This window comes from Remersonia thermophila, chromosome 6 (genome assembly GCF_042764415.1).
Source record: "Remersonia thermophila strain ATCC 22073 chromosome 6, whole genome shotgun sequence".
NCBI classification, from domain to species: domain Eukaryota; kingdom Fungi; phylum Ascomycota; class Sordariomycetes; order Sordariales; family Chaetomiaceae; genus Remersonia; species Remersonia thermophila.
The window spans coordinates 1,368,038-1,392,181 of record NC_092222.1 but is presented as its reverse complement, the minus strand read 5'-3'; the positions used below and the strand labels follow the sequence as shown (position 1 = coordinate 1,392,181).

At 61.4% G+C, this 24,144-nt stretch overlaps 9 protein-coding genes across 9 annotated transcripts; 4 read left to right on the top strand and 5 right to left on the bottom strand.

The window, feature by feature from the left end:
- Positions 1–536: 536 nt before the first annotated feature.
- VTJ83DRAFT_6572 (uncharacterized protein) lies at positions 537–1,596 on the bottom strand (the record flags this gene model as incomplete). The annotated part of the gene is made up of 2 exons (XM_071013298.1): positions 537–659; positions 724–1,596. 2 exons carry the CDS (start codon positions 1,594–1,596, stop codon positions 537–539), a joined length of 996 nt encoding a protein of 331 aa, XP_070864199.1.
- A 646-nt stretch (positions 1,597–2,242) lies between these two features.
- Positions 2,243–3,072, top strand: VTJ83DRAFT_6571 (uncharacterized protein; the record flags this gene model as incomplete). Its single annotated transcript, XM_071013297.1, has 2 exons — positions 2,243–2,436; positions 2,508–3,072. The coding sequence occupies 2 exons, from the start codon at positions 2,243–2,245 to the stop codon at positions 3,070–3,072; spliced, it is 759 nt and encodes a 252-aa protein (XP_070864198.1).
- Positions 3,073–3,471: 399 nt separating this feature from the next.
- On the bottom strand, positions 3,472–4,902 carry VTJ83DRAFT_6570 (uncharacterized protein; the record flags this gene model as incomplete). The annotated part of the gene is made up of 1 exon (XM_071013296.1): positions 3,472–4,902. The coding sequence occupies one exon, from the start codon at positions 4,900–4,902 to the stop codon at positions 3,472–3,474; it is 1,431 nt and encodes a 476-aa protein (XP_070864197.1).
- Positions 4,903–7,928: 3,026 nt separating this feature from the next.
- On the top strand, positions 7,929–11,377 carry VTJ83DRAFT_6569 (uncharacterized protein; the record flags this gene model as incomplete). Its single annotated transcript, XM_071013294.1, has 5 exons — positions 7,929–8,465; positions 8,659–8,986; positions 9,061–9,264; positions 9,435–11,215; positions 11,276–11,377. The coding sequence occupies 5 exons, from the start codon at positions 7,929–7,931 to the stop codon at positions 11,375–11,377; spliced, it is 2,952 nt and encodes a 983-aa protein (XP_070864196.1).
- A 604-nt stretch (positions 11,378–11,981) lies between these two features.
- VTJ83DRAFT_6568 (uncharacterized protein) lies at positions 11,982–14,741 on the bottom strand (the record flags this gene model as incomplete). The annotated part of the gene is made up of 8 exons (XM_071013293.1): positions 11,982–12,006; positions 12,103–12,529; positions 12,690–13,000; positions 13,102–13,251; positions 13,329–13,336; positions 13,400–13,569; positions 13,658–13,691; positions 13,815–14,741. 8 exons carry the CDS (start codon positions 14,739–14,741, stop codon positions 11,982–11,984), a joined length of 2,052 nt encoding a protein of 683 aa, XP_070864195.1.
- A 2,391-nt stretch (positions 14,742–17,132) lies between these two features.
- VTJ83DRAFT_6567 (uncharacterized protein) lies at positions 17,133–18,766 on the bottom strand (the record flags this gene model as incomplete). The annotated part of the gene is made up of 4 exons (XM_071013292.1): positions 17,133–17,516; positions 17,622–17,803; positions 17,949–17,978; positions 18,058–18,766. 4 exons carry the CDS (start codon positions 18,764–18,766, stop codon positions 17,133–17,135), a joined length of 1,305 nt encoding a protein of 434 aa, XP_070864194.1.
- Positions 18,767–20,210: 1,444 nt separating this feature from the next.
- Positions 20,211–20,755, top strand: VTJ83DRAFT_6566 (uncharacterized protein; the record flags this gene model as incomplete). Its single annotated transcript, XM_071013291.1, has 2 exons — positions 20,211–20,342; positions 20,408–20,755. 2 exons carry the CDS (start codon positions 20,211–20,213, stop codon positions 20,753–20,755), a joined length of 480 nt encoding a protein of 159 aa, XP_070864193.1.
- A 230-nt stretch (positions 20,756–20,985) lies between these two features.
- On the bottom strand, positions 20,986–21,683 carry VTJ83DRAFT_6565 (uncharacterized protein; the record flags this gene model as incomplete). The annotated part of the gene is made up of 3 exons (XM_071013290.1): positions 20,986–21,264; positions 21,332–21,557; positions 21,616–21,683. The coding sequence occupies 3 exons, from the start codon at positions 21,681–21,683 to the stop codon at positions 20,986–20,988; spliced, it is 573 nt and encodes a 190-aa protein (XP_070864192.1).
- A 568-nt stretch (positions 21,684–22,251) lies between these two features.
- On the top strand, positions 22,252–24,060 carry VTJ83DRAFT_6564 (uncharacterized protein; the record flags this gene model as incomplete). Its single annotated transcript, XM_071013289.1, has 1 exon — positions 22,252–24,060. The coding sequence occupies one exon, from the start codon at positions 22,252–22,254 to the stop codon at positions 24,058–24,060; it is 1,809 nt and encodes a 602-aa protein (XP_070864191.1).
- Between the last annotated feature and the right edge of the window lie 84 nt (positions 24,061–24,144).

Sequence of the window (24,144 nt, the reverse complement as noted above, 5' to 3'; positions counted from 1 at the left end):
TATTTTCATATGCGCAGCCATATCCAGCTGCTTGTCGCTTCGGCCTCGATGTTCCGCTCGCTGGTATGAAGCAGTTTCTCGTGAGAAACATCACACATCAACGTGAAAACACGCCTGCCCAGCTTTCCTCCCCACCCCCCACCCCCATATATTCTCTCCCACAATCCTCAAAACGAAGAGTTGGTTGGGGCTTGGGGTCCTGTTAGGGCACCGTTGAGACGGGTAAACACAGGAAGGGTGGAGAAGCCGCCGAGGGTGGGTGTAAGCGGAATCCAGACATCAGAACTCGGCTCATGGCCGCATTTCTATACAAAGATGTTGCCACGAGGCCATGTCTCCATCACCAAAGATACGTGGTGCTCTTGTAGCTTGCCATGCACAGAAAGGTCTATCATTGAATCCTGCCGTGGGCAACCAGGCTCCTCCATACCGCTCGGTACCCGAACCACCCAGAGAACGCCCCGAGACGTTTACCCCATCTCGCCATGAGGCTCTGGTTGGACAACCCAATCTCTGCGATTGCCGCAGTTTACGACCTAGGCCGCGTTAGCCTCGGAGTTCTTTTGCGCCTTGAGCTTTTCTTCGAATTTGGCAAACTCTTTGAGCGCGATCTCCTCCTCCTGGTCCAACACCTGATGGACGCCCTTGACCTCCTCGATCTGTGCGGCGCACGTCAGCGCTCTGTTTCGGCGGAACGACGAGGCAGGGAAGCAGGGGACTTACATAATGCATCAGCATCCCCTCGATCCCATTCTTCAGCGTTACCGTGCTTGAATCGCACGTCCGGCACGCCCCACGCAGCTTGAGCAAGACGTAGCCATCCTCAAACCCGCGGAACTCAATGTCGCCGCCGTCTTCCTGAATCGCGGGCCGCACCCGTGTCTCGAGCAGCTCCTTGATCATGCCCACCACCTCGCTGTCGTTCTCGTCGTATGCGAGGCTGTCCGTTTCCGGCGTCGCTGCCCCGCCTCCCGCAGCCTCGGCGCCGCCGCCCTGTGCCCCCGCGGCCCCCGTCTCATCCGTCCGCTCCGTCGCCGCCGGGGCGGAAACATTCACCAGCGGCTGGCCGGACGTGATGGCCTCGGTGATGAGGGAAAACACCTCGGGGCGAATGTGCGCCCAGCTGGCGTCGGCCGCTTTGGTGACCGTGATGAAATCCGCGCCGTAGAAGACGGCCGTGACGCCGTCGACGCTCATGAGGCGCGAGGCCAGCGGGGAGGGGTAGGGAGGCGCGATGGTGCTGCGAGGGTTGAGGTACTCGACGAAGGGCGCGGTTACCCCCTCGGGGAGCACGCGATGGTTGGGAAGGAACTTGAGGGCGTCGGCGTTCGGCGTGGGTTCGGTCTGGATGAAGAGGGTCCGGCGCGAAGTTCGGGGGAGGAAAAGGTTCCATGGTTGGGAGCGGGCGTGATGCCGTTGCGGCCGGGCGGGTTGGAGGTGAGGGCGGGCGCTGGATGTTCCTGCGCCCGCGGAGGTGCGAGTGTGAAGGAAAGCGGCCGATCGCGCGGAGACCCGCGTGGGTATTGTTGGCCTGGAAGCTCGAGTCGAGCTGTGTAGGAGCGGCTCGAAGCCCCGCAGCACCCGGTTTGGCGGCATGGTCGGCGGTCTCTGACTGGTGTGGCTGTTCTGCGAGGTGTTTGCTCTTGGAAGGAAACAAGTCCGTCTCAAAAACGCACCCGGCGGTGGTGGAGCCCCGAACAATCTTCCGCTGTCTGTTTCGGAGATCGGTAATTCGAGGCTGACAAACACAAAATCCCATTCGGCCGCTGTGGACCCGCCCCGCGTCCCGCGCAGCCGCATGGCCTTTTTGCGTCATTGTGGGTCTCGGAGCGCCCAAGTTTTCGCGGATCTGCCGGTTGTTGACTTTGAAACACGACCATCGAGCGCGAAGTTGAGACGGGGAGGACGGACGCACCTCCGGGATCCGATCACTTGCAGAAAGCCAGCAACAACGTGGAAGCCCGGCGGCAAACACACAGCGGCTGCGAACCACGACCGCAACCGGCCCGGAAGAAAACGCGACGGTGTGTGCCTTGCAACCTCCGACGCTTTGCGCCGACGCTGTGTCACCTTGGATGACCGCCCCGACAACCGCAACCTCGGCAACTTTTCAACTTCAACAAGCAGCATTTCTTCGCCAACATTCCTCACCAACAAACCTACCAAGCGGTCAATCGACGACTACGTATCTCGAATAGCGCGGCTCGACAGCGCAATAGCTAACCCCCCCTCCCTCGGCGCCATGCCCGACCCCGAAAGCGACCCGTCTCATGGCGAGGGCCCGTCCGAGCTGGCCTCGGCGAATGCCGCAGAGCTGCCAGCGGATCACGACTCCGAGCCGTCTCCTCCGCCACCCAAGCGCCCCGAACCCAAGCTTTGCGGCGTGTGCAACGCCCAGCCGGCCAAGTACAAGTGCCCCCGGTGCACGCTGCCGTAGTACGCTGCCCTTCCTCCCCTCTCCTCCTCATCTCCACCGGCGCCGCAAAAGGCTGACGCCACGACCCCAGCTGCTCCGTCCCCTGCAGCAAACAACACAAGGAAAACCACCCGCCCGACCCTCCCAAGCCAGCCGCGCCCACCACCAACCCTTCGCCCCCGACCGACCAACCCTCCCAATCGGCAGACAACGACCCCTATAGCATCCTCCTCGACCACCGCCGCGCCTTCGAGCACCTCTTCGCCCGCTACCCGTCCCTCCCTGCCACGCTGAGCCGCATCCACGAAGCCACCCTTCCCCCCTCCGAATCGACCCCGCCTTCCCGCCTTGCAGGCCCCGGCCGGTTTCACAACAGGCACGGCCAGCCGCAGCAACCACAGCACCACCACCACCACCACCACCAACAACAACAACAACAACCGTGGACCATGGAAGCGGGGCTGCGGAAAGGGGCCGAGGCGCTGCGCAAGGCACGGACCGACCCGACCGAGACAGGCGACGGGGTACGCGAGTTCTGCGAGTTGGTCCGGCATTTGTTGAACCAGAAGCGCGAGGGGGTGGAGAAGGTGAGGGAGGAGGTGGCGGCCGAGGAGGCCAGGATTGTCGAGATGTTGTTGAGGGAGGAAGGGGGCTGATGGATCGATGTTGATGGGTGCATGCTGCTAATCTGTCGGGGAGAATGTTGGGTACTGCCAAAGCCGTCTGTCAGAGAATTTGGGACAAGCCACTCTACCGAGGGCGGGGGGTGGCCGGTTGGAGATAACTACGGAGCGAGCCAAACGAAAAGATCCGAGAAACGAGCGAGCCGAGACCAACGTCCGTGTTCATCTTCATCTATCCCTTCATTATGCATTTCATTCAGGTATCAAAGCATTACCGCACCCAACCCTTCGTCCCATGCTAACCACGACCCCTTTAGCAAGCAGCAAAAATCCGGCCTCCCCGTCCGACCCCGCCTCCCTTCCCATGCAAAACCAACCAAGCCTCGGACCAACAAGCAGACCAACCCAACCCAAGAGACAAGAAAGGAACAATCAACGCCGAAACCTCGCAAAAAACCCACCCTTTCCGGCCTTCCCGGGGCCAGCGGTAGGCGACGTCGCCGCCTGCGCCTCGGCCGCGTCGCCCTCGCTCAGCGCCTTCTCCTTCCCGCCGACGCTGCCGCCCCCCGCGGCCCCCGAAGAGGATTCCGAGTCCTTGCTCCCCCTCCTCCCCCTGAGCTGCAGCAGCGAATCGGCCTTGCGCAGCAGCGGCGTCATGAGCAGCAGCTTCCGCGGCCCCGAGCCGGCCGGCGCGGTCCGCGATGGCGAGGCGGGCTCGTCGCTCTGGCTCCAGTCCACGCGCGCCCGGTCGACCGGGGAGATGGGCTGCGGTGACGCCGCCACCGCGTCCTCGCGGAGCGGGGCGAGGGTGAGCGCGCACGCGTCGGAGGGGCAGACGAGGGAGTGCCGATTGTTGAGGTGAGCGGCCGCCGAAGCGGCGGTGCCAATGTGATTGTGGTGGCTATTGTTGTTGCCGTTGCCGCCGCCGCTGCCGTTGGCGGCGGTCGTGAAAACGCCGATGCTGTGGCGGTGGTTGCCCTGTTGGCCGTGCTTGGCCAGGCCCGGGAACAGGCGCGCCAGGTCGCCCTCCAAGGTGTGCTGGTGGGGATGGTGGGCATGGTGCAGCTTGTGGTCGAGCCGTCCGGCTTCCTCCAAGGTGCGCGTGAGCTGGAACTGGTTGCGCTCAAAGACGCGCTCGCGCTGCGAGATGGTGCGCTGAAGGGCGTGCGTGTACTCGGCCGGTCCCATGGAGCTGTCGGCGCCGCTGCCGCCGGAGGCGAGAGCGGCAGCCCCGGGACCGCCTTCGGTGTGGAACTTGAGCGCGAGCTTGGAGAGCTCATGCACGGGCTCCCCGCCGCGCATGTTGTTCGCCGTGGTTGTCTGGGCGAATTGCTGGGCGGCTTGGCTGGGGACGTGGTGGTAGGCCTCCGGTTGGGCGGCCGCGGCTGCGTCGTTTGCCGAGTTGCTGGTGGTCGACGGCTGAGACCTCTTCTTCCCAGACGACGCGGACTTCTTGAGCTGTGTGATGAGGTCCGGGGCCGGATGCTCAGCCCCCCGCGGCCTCGTGGTTGTCGTCGTCGTCGTCGTCGTCGTCGTCGTCGTCGTCGTCGTCATCTTTGTTGTTGTCTCCCGCGTTTGCGGGTGCCCGGCGCCGCTCCGGTGCTGCGGAGCAGGCGGCTGGTTCTGAGCCTCTCTCCGACGAGACGCCTCGGCCCGGGCCGACAGCTTCTGTTTCCGCTCGGCACGGGCTTGTTGCTCGGCCAGCACAATGTACAGACGACGCGTTAGCTCGTCCGGGTCAAAGTGCCCTTGGGGCACCTTTTTCGCTCTCCCATGAAGGATCCGGGGGTCGGGGAACAAGTCCCTTGTGTTGTTGCTTCGGTAGTTGTGCATGGTGGTTGCTGAGGGGCCTAGCGCCAACATTGGAGCTGTAGGGACCACGGGGGCCTTTTCCCCGTTCTCTGTGGCTTGAGATGTTCTGGTGACTTTTGGAATTTCGCCTCAGGCTAGCCTGCACAGGGCGGGTGTGAACCGTTGGTAGTTTGAAGGGCGTCGGCTTGGATGGGCGGGCTGTGAAAAGATGCGGTCTTTTGTGATTTCGTCGGTGAAATGCGAGCGACAAGGTTGCGGCCTCCGAGGCAGGAGTGTGGAGGGAGGGAGAAGAGGCGTGCTCTCTTGATGTATGGTCTCGAGGTGTGGAACACCTTTCAAGCGTTGACCGAGGCCGGGGCCTGGGCCTGGGCCTGGGCCTGGGCCTGTGTCTGGTTTGTATATATATATATATATATATATTATATATCCAAGTATGAACCGTTTCGGAGAACACGGTCGGCTTGCCCGGTGGAGAAAACAAAGCACCCTCTTTGTTTCTGTCTTTGAATTCCGCTCTGCCAACCCCTGCAATCACGGATTTTATGGACCAGAACTGGACGCAGAGGCAAAGCGACGGTCGGCTTGGCTCGTTCGAGTATGACTGCCGACCGGAGAGGGTGTGAGCGTGGGTGGCAACGGCCAAACGGGCGAGCGTGGATGTGACTGCAGATTCAAGATGCGGGAGGCGAGTGAACGTTGCGTTGCATTGACAGGGGGGGGGGCCGCTGGTCAAATGCCGCGATGTTCCCCTCGAGGAACCTGGGGAATTGGGGGTAATGTCGGCCCCCTCCCGGACCTGTCGATCCAGGCTAATCACCTGAGCGCGGGTTGCGGTGGTCACTTGACTCAACGGGCCTCGCGCCAAAGACACCGAGGGAGGACTGCGGTTGGCCATGAGGAGGGCTCATCTGAGCAACCGCTTGCCTGGGTGAGGAGGAGGGGGCGCGTCTGGGTCTGAAGATCTCCAGGCTTGTTGCGCCGACAGGTCGGGGGTCCCCCGTCAGCAGAGCCACCAGCTGATGAGGGGTTCTACGGACGCCTCCCATGGGTATTGGTCGATTTGCTCGCCGAGTCGTTCGTGCGATGGCTGTTAGCTCACTAGGTAACTAGCGTCGAGGTTCAAGCGCCGCCCAAATCACCTAGGCAAAGAGGTTGGGCGAAGGGGCTCTTGGTCGGGGGGCTATCGACCCCCCCGTCCGATCCAGCTCGGCCAATTTCCCGGGTTGCCCTGGCTTCTGATCGCCGAGCGGGCAGCGTTCAACTCCTCCCTTCTTCAGCAACCGTCAAACCCACACTTCTACAGGCGGGATGCCTCCTCCACCACCCCCGGCGCATCCCGGCGCATCCCAGCGCGTCCCAGCGCGTCCCGGCGCCGGACTCGGACCACCCTCATCCATGATGTCAGACCGCCGTCCGGCCGCCCTCGGGGAGGGCCCCAGAGATCGGGGCTAAACAAAGCTTAACCTTGGCGGACGGTTCGGCAAGCGCACGCACGTGCAGAGAGTCTCGGCCCAACTTTTGTTTCTGCTCGGCCCGCCAGCGAGGCTCGAGTTCGGGGTGTACGATCTGCTGTGCACCACAGTATGTACGCTACCTAGGCACACGGTTAAGGTATGACAGCTTTTCAGCCAGCCTCAGCCACATACGTAAAGCAGCAGCACACCACGCGCTCAATCGCTAATACGTCGCTCGGTACGTATAGTATGGTACATACCGTGGTACGATGCGACTCGACGGTTTGTGCAACAGCAGCCATTGCAGGAGGAAGAAGCGCGGATGGAGCAAATCGTCTACGTCATCCCCTCTCCCGCGGTGCGTCGGATGCAAGTCGGGAGATGAGGGCTGCCACAAAAAAAAAAAAAAAAAAAAAAAAAAAAAGCCGGGGAGCATTAGCATCATGGTTCCAATCCTCTTGGGTTGTTCTGCCAAAAGGACGTTGTGGCATCCAGGCTATCTCGCGGATGACCTCCAGCGAAGCCAGCCATTGGACATCTCTCTACACAGTATTATAGTAAAGATCCGTCTGTGTAGCCCTCAGGGGGAAGAGGGGCTCCTCCCTCTTAAGCCGACCATGTTTTTTCCAATCGTCCATTCAGGTCCACGCGATTGGAGGGGGGGGAAGCTGCTTCTCTTTGCGAACCCCAACCCCAAAGCCGACCTTCCCTCACGTGGATTGCCTGCTCCGTACCTACCTGACCTACACTAGGTACACTAGGCACCGAACCCAAAATGCAGCTTCCTTGGAGATGGGGAGATGGAGATGGAGTGGGCGATCAAGTGCGGAAGGACGAGAGAGAGAGAGAGAGAGAGAGAGAAAGCAATGCCCCCGGTCATTTCGCAAACATCCCCCAAACATCAAACGCTGCACCCAAACCCCCTTCTCAAGTCTTCAGCATTGCAAAGGCGTATTTTTGGTGCTTTTTGTTTTGTTGGGCGGGGATAGCATGGCCTTCGATCCTCCACTGTTTTCCGGGTTGGCCGTTTTGGCAATTGGGCAACGGCCACAGATTGCATCGTCCACCGCGGACTGCCCTGTGCACCCCGTGCATCTCATGCATCCCATGCATCTCCCAAATGGCAAGTCGTCCAGCGGCAACCCGCAGCTCGGAGCATTCGGACCCGGCTCGCGGCGTGGGCTGCGAGCGGGAACGACAACAGCGACGGGAATCCTGGGTTTCTTTCGCCGCCCATCAAAGAAGCAAAAAGGGCAGCCGTCGCAGGGACAAGGCAAGACCCGAGAGAGAGAGAGAGAGAGCTCTGCTGCGCCTGGGGCTCACCATGATCCAGGGCCCCTGACGGGTATCATGGAACCCCCTCCCTCGCCGGGGGAAATAAGGGACCCTGACTGACACCCTGACGGGGAGGCCAAATCACGTCTTGCAGCGACAGGTAATAACTACCTGATCCCGCGCAGCCCAATCGCGCCCAGCAGAGCACAAAGTCGTGGACCTGTCTCTTCTTCGGGCAACCCTAGCCTCTTTTTTTTTCCTCGACGAGCCACGACAGGCGCCGGCTTCGTTGTTGGATGCTGAGCATTGAATCCTGACCCGCACGCCATGTCCTCGTCTTGACAAGCAATGTGGGTACACGCTCACAACAGACCTGTCTCAGAGCGTGCCGGAGCAGCGCTCCCGCAGCGGCTCCCTGTGCCGTCGTTGGCTACCCCGCCGCGGGCAGCTGGCACCTCGACGAGCTCAGGTGCAGATGAGCCAAGCTTCGCTCCGCCCGCCGCCGCCGGCCATCTTCACTCCGCCCCTGGCCTCAAAGACACCTCGTTCCTCCTGGTCGACGACCCTCCCGCTCCCGCCTCCAATCCCGACCCCGCACCCGCACGCGCTCCGGCCATTCGAGACTCGGTCGCCTCCATCGTCAACGACCCGTTTTTCCTCCGCTTCCACGACGCCGAGCACGCACCGCCCGTTTTCCAGACGCTCTCCGCGCCCGCTCCCGCTCCTGCTCCCGCTCCTGCTCCCGCTCCCGCTCCTGCTCCCGGCCCGCCAAGCGCCTTGCCCGCCCTGCCGACGACGAGCTCTGCGCTCGGGAACGACGAGCGGAACCCTCCGTGGATCCCGCCGCGCAAGGAGTCCCTGAGCGATACCAAGACGACGCCCTGGGTACGCCGCTCGCTTTTGCTTGTTGAGCCCGTCTTTTGCCGCTTTCCTCTTTTCCCGCTCCCGCTCTCCCAACGGAACGACCAAAACGCCCGTCGGACCCAACGATGCACGCCCTTGCAGCGCGCCACGCGCCGCCACCCCCCCCTCTCGCCGGCCAACAGCAAGCATCCGCTGACCTCTGGTACCCCTCCAGTTCGAGCATGCCAACCACGCCATGGAGTCCATCAACATCGCCGTCATTGGCGCCGAAGGCGTGGGCAAGTCCACCTTCATCCAACACCTCCGCCGAGCCCCGAGACCCTCGACCGTGAACATAACATCTCTGCGCCATGAGCTCGACGGGACGCCCTATCTCGTCACCCTCGTCGAGCTCGACCTCGAGGGCATCGAGCTCGATCCGCGCCAGCCCGTCCACTGGCCAAAGCAGATCGGAGGCCACATGGTGCCGCACATGGACGGCGCCATGATCCTCTACGATGCGATGAACGAGGTCACTACCGAGACGGTACACCCCCTCATGTGTAAGTCTTGCCTCTTGGGGTGGTGGGAAACCACCCCTGTCCGTCGGCGGGTGTCCTTCTGACGATTGGAACAGCCGCGCTGGCGAACTCGTTCCTGCCAACGGTCCTGGTGGCAACCAAGTGTGATACCCCCGACGACCTGCAGCATCCGGATTTGGCGTCGCTCGCGTCCAGCTATGAAAGCTGCGTTGGGCACTTCCGAACTGCGTCTAGCGCGCCGAGCACTGCCCGAGAATGCCTGCAGGCCATGCTGCGAGCGGCCCTGGCCAGCCGCAAAGGTAAGCAGCCTCGTGCTCTCCTCCAGAAAAGCGAATGAATGGTCTGCCTGCCATCAGGCTGCCGGCGTGTCCCCGCCGCGCCCTGAACAGACGAGCTGGCGGCGCCGGACCGGGGTCTCCAAATCCGAAGCTTCACGTTTGGAGCACGCGCGGCTGACAAGATGCATCAGAAAAGGCAGAGGGCTCAGGGGCCCGGCGCCGCGCGGCCTCAGCGGCCAACCTGGATGCCCCTCCCGACGCGCACAACGGACGGCCCATCAGCCAGCAGAGCAAGCACAGCCGAGCCAGCTCCGACTTTTCGCTCCTGCGCGGGTTTTCAAATCCACCCAACGAGAGCCAATACCGAGGTCACCCTCCAAGGTCGCCAAGGCCCGACTACCAGAGCAGCTCCGGCGCCGTCCCGGACAGCAATCGGCAGCCACCCGGATCCAGCACGTTTCGGCCCCCTGGGATCCGCCTGGACGGCCGCTCCGAATCGTTTCTGGATGTTGACGAGTCGGATGCAGAGTCGCAGCAACACCATTCGGGCGACGTTCCGGCCCTGCAATGCGGCGACGACCCCCTCCATGACAGGGCGCCCAGGGAGATGGGCGTCACCTTTGGAGAGCTCGTCGATAGGCTTCTCGCCCCCAAGATGTCCAGGGCCGAGCAGAACTTTGCCGACATCTTCCTCTGCCTCTACCGCAAGTTTGCGGCGCCCTCGGAGCTTCTCGCTGCCATCCGCCTACGGCTGGACCGTGTGCGGGCCGACCGGACGATGCAGCCCCTGGTCAAGACGGAGACGCAAATGCGCACCATCGAAGTGGTGGCCAAGTGGCTCTCCACATACCCGGGCGATTTTGCCAGGTCAGCGACGAGGAGGAGCCTGGAGGAGCTGATTGCGCATCTCCTGACGGAGCCCGTATTCGTCGCAGCCGCCCGGCAGATGCAGATGCACCTGGAGAGCAAGGTCGCCGAGGATGACGACACGGGCTGGGAGAAATCTGACCCGGCGGATGATGCGCCTGGAAACGGCGGCTCCCTGGACCAGGGGCTAAGCGCGGCCAACGTGTCGATGAGCTCCCTGCACCTGGAAGATTCCAGCACGTCGGGTCCCCGGCGACCTTCCCAGAGCTCAGACGTGTCAGGGCTCGAGGCCCATCACGGCGAGAAGGCGACTCAACGGTTCCACTTCTATTCGGTGGAGGACTATCAGCGCGAAGCCGCGGCCCTCGTTCCGTCGCCCACCTTCCCCCTCAACAAGCCCTGGTACCACCGGTTCATGGGGATGGAGGTGAACGACATCGCCGAAGAGATGACGCGCATCGATTGGATCATGTTCAGCTCGTTCCGGATCCGTGACCTGGTGCGCGACGTGAGCCTCTCGGCGGACCAAAAGGAGAAATGCCGCAGCCTCAAAAACGTGACGCGCATGATCTCGCACTTCAATCACGTCGCCCAATGGGTTGCCAACATGGTGCTGATCCGCGACAAGGCCAAACACCGCGCACCATGCCTCGAGAAGATCATGGCGGTTGCCTGCCGCCTGCGCCAGATGAACAATTACAACGGCCTGGCCGCGGTGCTGGCCGGGCTCAACGGGTCATCCATCCTGCGTCTGGCGCAAACGCGCGAGCTGATCCCCAACGAGATGACGAAGCGTCACGCGGGGCTGTCGCTGCTCATGGGCACGTCCAAGAGCCACTTTTCGTACCGTCTCGCCTGGGAGAACTCGCCGCTCCCGCGGATTCCGTTTATGCCTCTGCACCGGCGTGACCTGGTGTCGGCCGAGGAAGGGAATCCGACATTTGTCGGGCCGAACGAGGACCGCATCAACTGGAAGAAGTTTGAGGTGTTGGGCGAGGTGCTGCTGCCCATCATGAAGAGCCAGGGGCAGCCGTACCCGAGCCTGCATCGGCATGACACCATTCGGGAGTTGATTTTTGAGTGTCGGCTGGCGACAGACGAGGAGGTGAGTTCTTGAGCTAGGATAAAGAAAGGAGCCGGCGGGTGCTGACTCGATGACGTCTAGGAGATCTACCAACGCAGCTTGCAGGTTGAACCGGGGAGCGCTCTTTCTGCGGAACCGGTCAAGAAGCGGTTCCCTTGGCTGCCAAAGTACACCATGCAGTGAGGCTCGGATGGATGAAGCCACGATGGTGGGGTGTGCCTGGGGGATTCTTGGCTGAGATATCATGCGCCTGGTTTGCGAGACCCGATCTGTGTGGATTGTTGCCGCGCTGATGACACAGGGTGCATGCGAGCAGCATCTGGAGGAGGATATAATGAAAGCGCATCAAGATGGGAAATGAACAAAATGGACAAGGGACGCTCGAGGGAATAGACCCGTGCGCCACCTCACCCTTGATTGTTTGGGTTGGTTTCCTTGGCTAGACGTCGTGCGGCAACGGTTTTTATAATACATGGCAAGCATGGTTTTGAGGAACAAGAAGAGCCTAGGTGGCCGACGTCTGGCGTCCTATGCTGTGTTTATGTTTCCAGGGTATGATGCCTATATACCTATCCAGTGCGCCTTTGGTACCTTGTATTATATCAAACATCCAGTTGCCAGAACAAAAACACGGTGAGCGAAACGATCATGACAACGCCGATAAAACAAACGCTCCTACAATCCTTTTTTTTTATTTCCCGTAGACACAACCACCAAAAAAACATGGCTTTTTTTTCTTGATATCATGCGAGCAGTTTGAGGACGTCAAGGCGCAAAGAAGAAACGCTCAGTCGTCATCCTTGGGCCATAGCCTGTTTATTGTCAGTTGGTTGAGACATGCAGCATGGGAGGGGGGGGGGGGGGTGAAGGTTGAAGGGGCGACAAGAACAGCAGAAAACAAGACGTACAGCTCTCTCCTCCACAGGTTCACCACCATCCTGTAAAACACCAGCAGCCAGACCATGACCAGGCAGGCGGCCAGGACGCACCCAAAGATCCTGAGGCCGTCGCTGTCGAGGGCCTCCCCGAGGGCCTCGGTCGCCGTGACGAGGGCCGTGTTGGGGAAGACAAACGAGAACCACGTGATCTGGAACCGCAGCTTGCCCTTGCTCTCGGGGCGGAGGTACTTCCACAGCGAGCCGACCGACACGAGGAAGAACCAGAGGCTCAGGCCCCAGAGCCAGAGGCCGGCCATGTAGGCGAGGAGGCGGAGGATGGTGGCGGCCTGGACCGAGGGGATGGGGGCCGGGCTCGAGGCCGCGGCGGGGACGAGGGGCCCGGTAAGGAAGGGGGAGTTGTCCGGGAAGATGGCGGGGGCGAGGAGGCCGAGCTGGACTGGAGGTGGCGGCAAAGGAGCAGAAGAAGCAGAAGACGTGGTTAGCTTGGGATTGTCCGACATGGATCATGGTGGCTGCTGCCAAGAGGTTGGGATAGGGAGGCGCGGAAGGAGGCGGATGGAGGCGGAGAGGGATGGTAGTATGGAAGATGGACGTACCGAGCCCGGCGCAGGTAAACCCGCTCGGCCCGATGGAGATGAAAACGCCGGGACGCTGGTGATCGCGCGGCAGCTTCTGCGTCATCAGCCGGTACAGGAAGGCCGCGCAGATCATGAAGCTGATGAGGTAGCCCGTGCCCTGGACGGTGATGGCGGTGAGGGCGATGCTGACCGTATGGAGCGGCGAGAACAGGCCTGCCTCGGCCGTGGCGGTGGTGAACTTGAGGATGTTGGACCCCAGGGGCGCGCAGAGGAGGAGGGGGTAGGCGGGGAAGACCCAGACGGGGGTCATGGTATGGATGGGGAAGACTCTTGACAGAGGAAGGGGAGGGGGGAAGGGGAGGGTTAGCCGGGGTGGTCTAGCGGTGCCGGTGGGGAGGAGGAGAAAAAAAAGGGGGAGAGGTTGACGTACTGAGTCGACCAGAGGGTGAGGTAGAGGCTGGCGCTCACCACGACGCTCACGCTCGTGTAGACCCAAAAGCATGCCTCGATGACGCGCAGGAGCCAGGGGCCCGTGTGGGGCGCGCCGTACTGCGTGATGGTGATGAGGATCGTGGCGATCCTGGAGCAAGAAAGCGTGAGGAGCTTGGTCAGCCGGGAGCTAGGCGCGAAGCTTCACAAAGCAGAGGTGTCACTCACGAGACAACCTTGGAGAAGGAGTCAGCATGGAGCAGGCACAAGCGGAGCGGAGCGTTCGTGGGGCCACTTACAATCGAAGAGATGAACAAGCTCTCGACCTGGTCGTAAAACGATTGGATCAGGCTGCCCGGGCGAAAGATGAAGCGAAGGGCGATGAGGACGCAGCTGATGATGAACAAGACAAGGTTCAAGAAGAAGAAGGCCATGCCGATGCCTCGCAGCCAGCGTGACTGGCCGGGAACTATTTGCCAGTTAGCGCTCTGAAGCTGCATGAAAAAGAAGAGGAGAGAGAGAGAGAGAGAGAGAGAGAAGGGGGGCGGGGAACATACGTGAGTGTATCATGTTCGCCATACCGCCGGTGGCCTGTTCTCCAACGGTCAGCCAGCTTGGTCAAGAGGGATCATACGCACCCCACGGGCGGTATATATAGCCCGCGATGCTATCCGGGACCTGAGCCAAGCACACGGGGGGTAATGGAGGACGCACCATGGTGATGGTAAACCAAGTCCACTGGAAACAGCCGATTCGATCCCTCAACCCCACCTTCTTCCTCCTTTTTGCAGTGGTTATCGTCGTCATGGTGGTTCCCTCGCTCTCGTTCCCGCAGCCTTCATTCTCGGTCTCATTCCCGCTCCTATCCCGACGTCCGTTCTTATCGGCACCGTTCCCGCTCCTGCTCCTATTCCTGTTCAACGCAGCACCAGCACCAGCACCAGCACCTCCTCCTCTCCCTTTTCCTCCTCCGCTACAGCAACATCTTTCATGGCTTTCCATGTCCTGAGGATCTATCACTCTAATCGTGGGCGAGGCCGTCGCCTCTTCACGCCCGTGGAAGTAGCCCTGAGCCCAGCTTGGTGCGGGGCTGATTTCTCCCGAGTAGGCTTGGTACGGGTGGTGCAACTGCCGGAGGAGATTCTGGTTCTGATTCTGATTCTGATTCTGATTCTGATTCTGATTCTGATTCTGATTCTGATGATGATGATGATGATGGCATTGAGCACCGCTACGCCCACGCCTGCCGCCACCGACATCAAACCGCGTTCGGCGGGCTCCTCGCCGGCTATCCTCTCCCTCGCCCTCTTCCACATCCGCATCGCCGTCCCAGGTCCGACGCTCGTGCCTCGCGTTCGGCGTGGAAAGGGCCTTGGAAGAGCGGACGGGCGGTGGTGGTCGAGTTAGCGCCGTTGGCGTCGAGGTGGTGGTGGTGGTGGCGGCGGCGGCGGCGGCAGGGGCGGCAAGGGGGGTGGGCGAGAGAAGGGTGCCCCTCCCAAGGTCCTGGGTTGGGTTGGGGTTGGGGTCGTGTTCGAAAGGTGTTCGGTAACCGTCTGGTTGCTGCGGAAGGGGGAGGTGGACACGGGAGTTGGGAGCCGTGGAGGCGGGCGAGGAAAAGGCGGTTGAGGCGGGTGATGACATTGCTGTCGTTCTGCTCTCGGCGTAGGAAACTTTAAAGAAGGAAAGAAAAAAAAGAAGACGAAAAAAAAAAAAAAAAGAATGTACGCGAATCAACAAAATCTGTCGGTGATGACACAGGATGTTGTTACTAATATCGTTACGAAGCCCCGTCTCCGTTGTTTACCCCGTATGCGAGAAGCGCTAGGGGGGTATTGTTATCTCTCTGTCTCTCTCTGTGTCTCTTGCACGCCGATGAGAGGGGGATTGTGCAACCAAGAGAAACGGAACCGCCGGGAGAGAGCGTATAGTATAGAACCAAGAAAGCATAAGGACGATCCAGAGATCCAGAAGTATTTATAGATGTAAAAAAAGAAAGAAACAAAAGGCGAATGACAGGATGTTTGTCAAAGCAAGAGCAGGGAATAGAAAAGTTTTAGGTACAACCACGGACGATGCCGAGTTTCCGGTCCGCCAATGCTCCGACCAAGCCTTCGCCAGGGCGCAGCGCTCTGAAGCGAACCGCTCGCGAGCCGCTCGATTGCTGGGTTGGCAGTTTATTGACCAGGATTTTTTTTTTTTTTTTGTTCTTGTAATATTATTGCCGGACCGCTCACTGCTGTACCGCCGATGTCCGACCCCCTGGCCATGGCGCGAGCCAGTCTGGCCGTCCGTCCTGCGTAGTTGATTTGTGCCGCTGGTGCTCGATCGATAGAAAAAGAGACGGCTGGCCCACCCCCCGGACGGTCCGGGCGGTCCCGTCTTGTGTTCCGGGGAGGCAGTTATCGAATCCGAGGCTTGTCCGGGGCCGGTGGATGCAGCGTTGGCGGAGGCTTGGCAACGCCTGGACCCTTCTGGTGTGTCAAACCTCGACCCAGGCTAACAGCACGTGGATGGGTTCGTTTTTCGATCAGGGGGGGGAGGGAGGGGGGATTCGGTGTGTTTGTGTGAGCTTTTCCTCAGAAAAAAAAAAGGAAGCTATTTTTGGAGGGAGTGTGTGGGGGAAAGGAGAGATATATAGAAAGATTTTGTGATGCAAGGCGACCTAACAAGGTGAACAGGGCTTTCAACTCTTCAAGGCCCGGTTCTCAAGTTTCTGTGCGGTGGTTCAAGTGATGATGAAGTGCCTGCCTATCAACATGGATAACAACATGGATAGAACCTGGCCTGATGCCGGGCCGGGGTCAAGTGCCAGGTGACGCGATTGGGGAGGGATTCCCGCCACCCGCCAGTCCGGATTCTCTCCCAACCCAAGTGCTCTCAATACTGTGGTACTTGGTAGACGAATTAAAAAAAAAGAAAACAAAAGAAAAGAAAGCGGACCGTGATGGCTGTCTACCTACCCAAGGCGTTCAAACTCCTGCATCGGCCAACCTCCTCCTCACTTCACCTCCTCCTCCTCTTCCTGTGTCCCAACCTCTCGTGCCCTTTTTCTCGCCCGTTCGGCCTCTCGCCACATACCGCCAACGACTCACGTCATTCCCTGGCTTCGCCAAGCCGGAGTGGAGCGAGGGGAGGAGGAATGCGGGGCCGGCCGGCAGTTCGGGGCCCGCCCGGATCGACACGGCCATGCCAAGGCGTCGTACATGCCAACTTCCTGTCCTGCCCCCCGTCCGTAACCCCATTGGAGGATAGGCATCGGGCGCTCACGTGAAGGGGTGGGTGCAAAACGTCGCGGTTTGGCCATGTGCGAACGCAACGTTCCACCAAACCCATCCATGGGCTTTTCTTCTTTCTGTCCTTCCATCCCACCTTTGCCATCTCGGACCGAAATTCGATTGGGGGCCCCATGAATCATGTGCAACGTCTGTTCAAAACAACAAGAGAACCACCGCCAACGGGACCGTGACGACGATGATGCCTCACCTCCCCAATGAGGCCGAACAAGAGTGTCCATCATGCTGGCTCCATCTCGATGCAACGGCACCTACTGTGTATGCAATCCATGCTGCAGGGCCTTCTACGTGTGGTGCGTGCGTAATGCGGATGCTTATGCGTGCGCTTGTGCGTGTGCTTGTGCGTTTCTGGAACATCTCTCCCCCAGACTCCTCTCTTCTACCCAGATCGTGGAATGGATACCCAGCCTCTGAAAAAGAAAAAGCAAGAAAAAAACAGACAATAAGCAATGATGAGATAAGACCCCCCTCCCTCCCCAACGCCAGATTTCATGAACTCTTTGTGTGACGAGCGAATGCCCGCAAATGCCGGACATGCCGCGGTGACACTCGCCCACGCCGATAGTTATATCCTTCTCCTGTAGGACGACCGGAGGGCAGGCGCCTACCTACCGACTCCGGCGTATCCGGTGTATGTTGGATGCACGTTTCACCTCCCCAGCCTCCCGTTGTATGTGCTACTCCAACTCCTTGTTTTTTTTCTTCTTTCTTCCCGCAACCCTTACCTCGGATCGCCCCTTTAATCGTAGTTAAAGAGCACGCTGATCGACTCGCCGTGGTGCACCCTACGAATCGCCTCGGCAAAGATGGCAGAGATATCCAGGACCTCCAGCCGGTCGCCCAAGGCCTGCTTGTGCTCGTCCTGTGGCACAGAGTTGGTGACAATGATCTTGTCAATGGCCGACGCCTTGACGCGGTTGATGGCGTCGCCGCTGAAGACGCCATGCGTCACCATGGCGTAGATGGTCGTCGCGCCCTCCTTCTTGAGCAGCTTGGCCGCCCGGGTGATGGTGTTGCCCGTGTCGAGCAGGTCGTCAATCAGGATGCAGACGCGGTCGGCGACGTTGCCGACGAGCATCATGCTGGCGTTTTGCCGGTCGGTGATTTTCGTGGGGCGGCGTTCCTGGAGGAGGAGAGAAAGGAAAATGGTTGGTTGGTCAACGGGTCTCTTGCAAGAAGAATCAGGAGGGGAAAAAAAAGGGACGGTGGCATGGATCCCCCCACGTACCTTGTGGATGAGCGCAAACTCGATGCCCAGGCCGTCGGCGATGGCCGTGGCGCGCTTCGCGCCGCCCGCGTCAGGGCTGATGATGACGGCATCCTTGTAGTTGCGGATGTACGTCTGGATGTACCGTTTGAGGAGCGGCCGGCCGTAGAGGTTGTCGACGGGGACGTCGAAGAATCCTTGCACTGTTAACGACCGTGTTAGCATTCGCCGGAGCGCGCTGAGGCGCCAAGACAACAGAGCCGCCATGCCGTCCCCCCCTCCCCTTGCTACGCAGACAGGGTTTAAGACGACAAAGGCTGCGCTCTGCTGCCCGCGTTACCACATTACCTTGAGGGTCGTGCAGGTCCATCGTGATGACTAGACACGGACGATATACGTTAGCGCCATCCGCTTCGCCCAAGCTCCCTCTTCCCCCGCTCCCGCGTCGGTTACGTACCATGGTCGGCACCGGCGCACGTCAGCAGGTTGGCGATGAGCGTTCCCGCCTGCGCCACCCACTGCTTGTACCCCGGCTTGGCCTCAAAGGCGTAGGCATGCGTCAGGTTCTCGTAGTCGTGCGTCGTGTAGCTGCCGGTGCTGCGGTGGCCGCCGTTGACGCCGTTGGCGGGGTGGTCGCCGTTCTGCTTCACCGGCGACGTGCTGCCGTTGGCGAGGGCGGCCCGGGAGAAGCGGCTCGAGAGGTCCGGGACGTTGCCGTTGGTGAGGCCCGCGCTGCGGGGCACGCCGGGGCCGGGGGTGACGGGGACGCTCTCAAAGGTGTAGTCCTTGCGGCTCCCGTTGTCGGTGCTGGCGGGCTTGTTGTAGAGCGGGGCGCCCGACTTTTTGTAGGGGAGATCGGGCTGCCTCGAGTAGGGGAAGAGCGGCAGGACGGCGGTGACGCGGCGGGCCGAGCCCGTCTTGCAGGCCGAGATCATGATGCACAGGTCCATGAAGTGGTCGTTGAGGCGGCTGCCGTTGCCGCCGAAGCCCGTCTGGATGATGTAGACATCCTTGCCGCGCACCGAGTCTTGGATCTCGCAGCGGCTCTCTCCCGACGAGAACTTTGTCAGGATCCGCTGGCAGGGCGGCAGGGCGAGGATGTTGCACACGCTCTCGACCAGGGCCGGGTGCGAGTTGCCGCCGAGGACCACGATGTTGCGGACCATGTTGAAAGCTCAATTGAGGCTTTGGGAGGGGGCTTGGTCGCGTCGAGCTAGGACCGATGGCGCAATCCGGGGAAGGGGTTTTCTTTTTTCCCCCTTTCTTTTCTCCGGGGACAAGAAGAGAGATGGGAGGGTGGTGCGTTTGCGGGAGCAGCGGCAGGCAACCAGGGCGAGTCCGGAGGGATGCGCAAGAGCTTTGTTGATGCCGGCCGGCAAGGCTGGAGGCGTTGGAAGGTTCAAAGATCCCAAGCCGTGCCGAAAAAAAAAAAAAAAACGGACGAATAACGAGGCAAGAGTCGGACAACGAGGACCGTGCTTCCAGAGATTTGTCCGGGATCCGATGCCGTTTGGAAGAGCCAAGTCAAGGCTTTCTTCAAGAGACGGGAGTCGAGGCAACGGAGCAGGGCCGCTAACAAAAGGCTGTGTGCGGAATTGCCGAGGGTGCAAGCCTGGGCCGAGCGCTCGTTTTTGCACGAGACGGGAACGGTGGGCAGGGACCTAGCAGTAAAGGGGGACCCGCGTGGAGGGAAAAAGTGGAGAGAAGATCCAGGTCGAAACGCAACGGGGGAAAGCAAAAGAGGGATATCACAGAGGAAGCATCTTGAAACCCCGAGTCAGAGATGTTGACGGTACGGGGGGAAAACCGCTCGTCGAAGGTGGCAATGCTTCAAAGGGAAACCAAAGTAACTTATGGGTGGCCCGTCCGCGTGGGACCGGGTAGAGCGTGGGCTGCAGGGGGGGGGGGATGAAGAAAAAAAAGTGTAAAGCGACAAAAAATTTCTCCGGACCCAGACCGCATGCTGCCTGGCTGGCTTGTTTGGCCCGGTCCTGTCGAGTCCAGCATGGGTTCTTGTTGTCACCTTGCACTTTTTTCGCCTCATGGCGGCGGCTTTTCTGGATGGACGCTGACAACCGGTTGACTTATCCCCCAGCCAGGCTGCGTATGTACGGAGCAACTGTGTGCCGTAACGGTGCCATGGCGAATGGAAAGACGATGTCATGCTCTGAGCTGCTGGCCCCGGCGACTGGGCAATGATGACGCGAGAATTTTTCGGCGGGGCACGTTTCGTTGGCTGTTGATTGGCCGGCAGGGGAACGGTAAGACCGAATGCTTCAACGGCCCGTGAGGCAAAGTTACACCGCCCCACTTTTTAGCCTTCCGATGGTTCATGGGGGGGGGGGGGGCGGTCGGAAACGGGTCTGGACGCTGGGATTTCACAGCGACTTTGACGGCGAGCGTTTTTGACGACTGATCCTTCAGAGAGGCGACCGTGAGCCGTGTTCTAGGTTGTACCACAGTACGGAACCCAGGACCTAGGACCTAGGGCCCCAAGGAAACCATCGTACTTGGAAGGGAATACCCGTACGCCATCGGGTCTCGATTTCAACGCTCCGTTGCACGGCAAAGCGGTCCTCCAACCCCACACCCGACAAAACCTCACCCAAGATGAAGGTCCTCGAATCCCAAAACGCCCTCCTCTCCAACTATGAGGTCTACCAACATATCCTCGACCAGCGCCGCAGCAACAAGGCCAACAACCGCCGCGTTCCCGCCAACGCTCACAAGATTATGAATGAGGTGAGTCTCCCTCTTCGCAACTTACCCCCCCTCCTCATCCGCACACTAACCCTCCCCCCTCCCAGGTCATGGCCTACCTCACCACCAGCCCCAGCCCGCTCGCCAACCAGGAAGAAAAGCAGGACTACACCCCCGAGGCCATCCCGCGGCTGCTCGAGCGTCTCCGCGAGGCCGGCCTGCCGGGGGAGCTGACCAAGGGCGAGCTGCTCTCCATCCTCAACCTGCGGCCCTCGTCCAGCGCGCTGCTGAGCACGGCGATCGAGGACATGGAGGAGCGGTTCAGCGAGGAGGAGCAGAACCGGATCGTCGACATCATCGCCGAGGTGCTGGGGAGGTCGGACCCGGGGGAGGCGGACGGCGAGGCCGCCGAGGCCGAGGCGGACGCCGTGCCCTCGGTCGAGAACGGGTGTTGAGCGGGGGAGGGGCAAGGCGAGCGAGGTGCGATAAAGAAGAAGAAGAAGATGATGATGATGACGATGATGACGGACTGCTGCAGCAGCAGCCGCATCGGCATCATCATCAGCAACAGCAGCAGCCTTACCCCTGCGCCGTCAGGGCCCCCCGCGGTGGAGGCATGATGCGAACCCGACTCGACGCGGCGACGCTTCCCGGCGGAGGGCAAGGTTTGGCCATGCAACCCCGCTTACATAACCACGCACCCCCCTTCGCTCTGCCCGCCCTGGGGCGTCGCCGTCTTGAGCGCGGTGCTGCAAATGTCATCAAACACGAGCGTCATCAGCTCGCCCGTCACCGCCGAGCACTCCATGTACCTGTCGGCGCGCAGCTTGGTGGCCACGCCGTGCGCCTCCTGCGGATAGATGATGCCGTTGGGGTCGTCTTCCGAGCGCAGGTCGCGCTTGAGGCCGAGGACGAGGATGGGGATGGTGTCGCTGTGGAAGGTGGTGCGGATTTCGGGGTGCCACTGGCCGCGGGGGTCAGCCATGGGGCTCTGGGTAGCGAGGGAGAGGAAAAAAAAATGGGGAACTGACGAGGCGCTCGAGGTGGATGAGGCTGAGCCGCTGGCTGATGTCGTAACAGAGGAGGATGATGTCGGGCCGGAGGAGGCGCCAGCTCTCCGGGCTGGCCGTGTCGTAGAATTCGAAGCGGAACCGGGCGGTGCGAGAGCGGACATCAAAGATGAAGGGCTGGTCGATATCTCGGAGGAGCGTGATGGTGGCGTGGCCTTGGAGGTGATGCCGGCCTTGGCTGATGCGGCTGGGCCAGGGTTAGCTATGCGTGAGAAGCGAACGGGCGGGCGGTTCAAGGGGCTTACGACAAAAAGGTTGATTTCCCACACCTCTCGTCGCCTAGCAGCAGGATGGTGATGGTGTGCTCCTCCATGATGACCAAAAAGCCAACTCTTGCTCATGCCTCGAGAACCTTCGCTTCATCTGCCCAACATCACGCCGGGGCTCAGCTCTTCCCACTTGGGGTCTGGGTTATGTATAGTAGGAGTAGGTACACAGTAGTCACCCCTGTTACGGGCGGATCAGCCATCCTCCTCCGTATCCTCCCTTATCAAGCCATCCCGCCGGGCTTATCGGAGCGTTCCCCACATTATTTTCGCAAAACGGCCCACGAGTGGCGGGGCGAGGTTGGCATGACAGAACTCATCGAACAATCAATCGCCCTTCACCTGTCGCCACCTGAACCACCACGCCCGTGTAGCGTGTCCCCATGTACCTCGAGTGAGCGAGAGAGGGGGGGTTGGCATTGGAGGTTTTTTGAGAGCTTTGAGCTTCACATGAAGGCCGTCGCAGCCAGCTGCGTTCGGACCCTGAAAGCAGCCAGAGGCACGCCCTTCATCGCTCCCGTCCTGCTGCGACGCTCGCCACCCGCCACGTTGCGTGCCTTTTCCGTCTCTTGGTACCGGTGCATCCCCGATCCCTCGTCGCCTTCGCCCGCCGCCATGGCCGACGACGCACCGAGCGACCCCTACCGGGACTGGTCCCGCGACCGCCTGCTCGAGCGCATCCGGGAGCTCGAACAAGGCCTCGAGTCCCAGGCCCCAGCCCAGGCCCAGGCCCAGGCCCAGGTCCAAGCCCAGAGCCCTGCACCACCCAAGAACAAGAAGCTCAAGCCCGCCGCTGCCGCTGATGCCGCCGCCGCCGCCGCCGCCGAAGGGACCCCCCAACCGCCGCCGGCCAAGCCAAAGCAGGCCAAGAAGAAAAAAGGTCTTGACCCCTCCAAGTATTCCACCCGCTTCATCGCGCTCAAGCTCGCCTACCTCGGCAAGCGCTACGGCGGCTTCGAGTACCAGGCCAACGTGACCGTGCCGACCATCGAGGAGGAGCTGTGGCGCGCCCTGGTCCGGAGCTGTCTCATCTGGCCCGAGAACCCGGACAAGATCGACTTTGCGCCGTGGGGGTACTCCAAGTGCGGGAGGACCGATCGCGGGGTGAGCGCGTTTGGCCAGGTGGTTGCGCTGCGCGTGAGGAGCAACCGTCCGGCGGGCCAGGCGGAGGGCGGCGGGGAGGAGATGGCCATCGACGACGGGAAGCCGGCGTGGGATCCCGTCGCCGACGAGATCAACTACCCGCGCGTGCTGAACCGGCTGCTGCCGCCCGACATACGCGTTCTCGCCTGGGCGCCGGCCCTGCCCGCCGGCTTCTCGGCGCGCTTCTCGTGCCGAGAGCGGCAGTACCACTACTTCTTCACGCAGCCCGCCTTCGCGCCGCTTCCCGGCGCGGCGCACCCCGGCGGCCGCCCGGGCGCCGAGGGCTGGCTGGACGTCGACGCCATGCGCCAGGCCGCCAAGCTGTACGAGGGCGTCCACGACTTTCGCAACTTCTGCAAGGTCGACGGGGCCAAGCAGATCAGCAACTTTACGAGGAGGGTGTTCGAGGCCGACATCGTCGAGGTGGACGGCGCGGCGTCGGCCCTGCCGTACGTGTCCGGGTCGGACTTCCGACCCGAGGGCGTGGCGCCGGACGGCGGCAAGACGCACCCCAAGGTGTACTACTTTCTCGTGCGCGGGTCGGCGTTTCTGTGGCACCAGATCCGGCACATGGTGGCCATCTTGTTCCTGGTCGGGCAGGGCCTCGAGAAGCCGTCCATCGTGACGGAGCTGTTGGACGTGGAGCGCAACCCGCGCAAGCCCAACTACCCGATGGCGGACGAGGTGCCGCTCGTGCTGTGGGATTGCATCTTTCCCAAGCTGGACCCGACCACCAGCGGCAGCGGGAGCGGGAGCGGGAGCGGGAGCGGGAGCGGGAGCGGCAGGAGCACCCCCGAGGTGCACCAGGCGGACGCCCAGGTGGATCACCACCTCCAGGACGGCATCGACTGGGTGTGGCTGGGCGAGGACAAGCCGACGTTGCTGCACGGGAGCACCGGGCTGGCGGACCAGCTGTGGGCGACCTGGCGCGAGCACAAGATGGACGAGCTGCTGGCGGGCCAGCTGCTGAACGCGGTGGCGCAGCAGGCGGATCTCGGCCGGCGCCTGGCCGAGCCGGCGGGCGGCGAGAAGCCGAGCACCAGCCAGCGCGTCTTCGAAGGGGGCAACTCGGCCAGGTCGGTGGGCACGTACGTGCCCGTCATGAAGAAGCAGCTGATGCCGTCGCCCGAGGACGTCAACGAAAAGTGGGCGCAGAGCAAGGGGTTTGCCAGCGCCCAGGAGCTCGCCAACACCAAGAACTGGAGGACCGTCATGAAGGCGAGGAAGGCGGCCGCCGAAGGAACAGCCGCCGAAGGGACAGCCGCCGATGCGGAAGAATAACAAGCAAGCAACACCGCCAAAAGGCACAAGACCCCCCCCAAAAAAGCCGATGGATAGAAACATGAAACAAACAATACCCAGAGC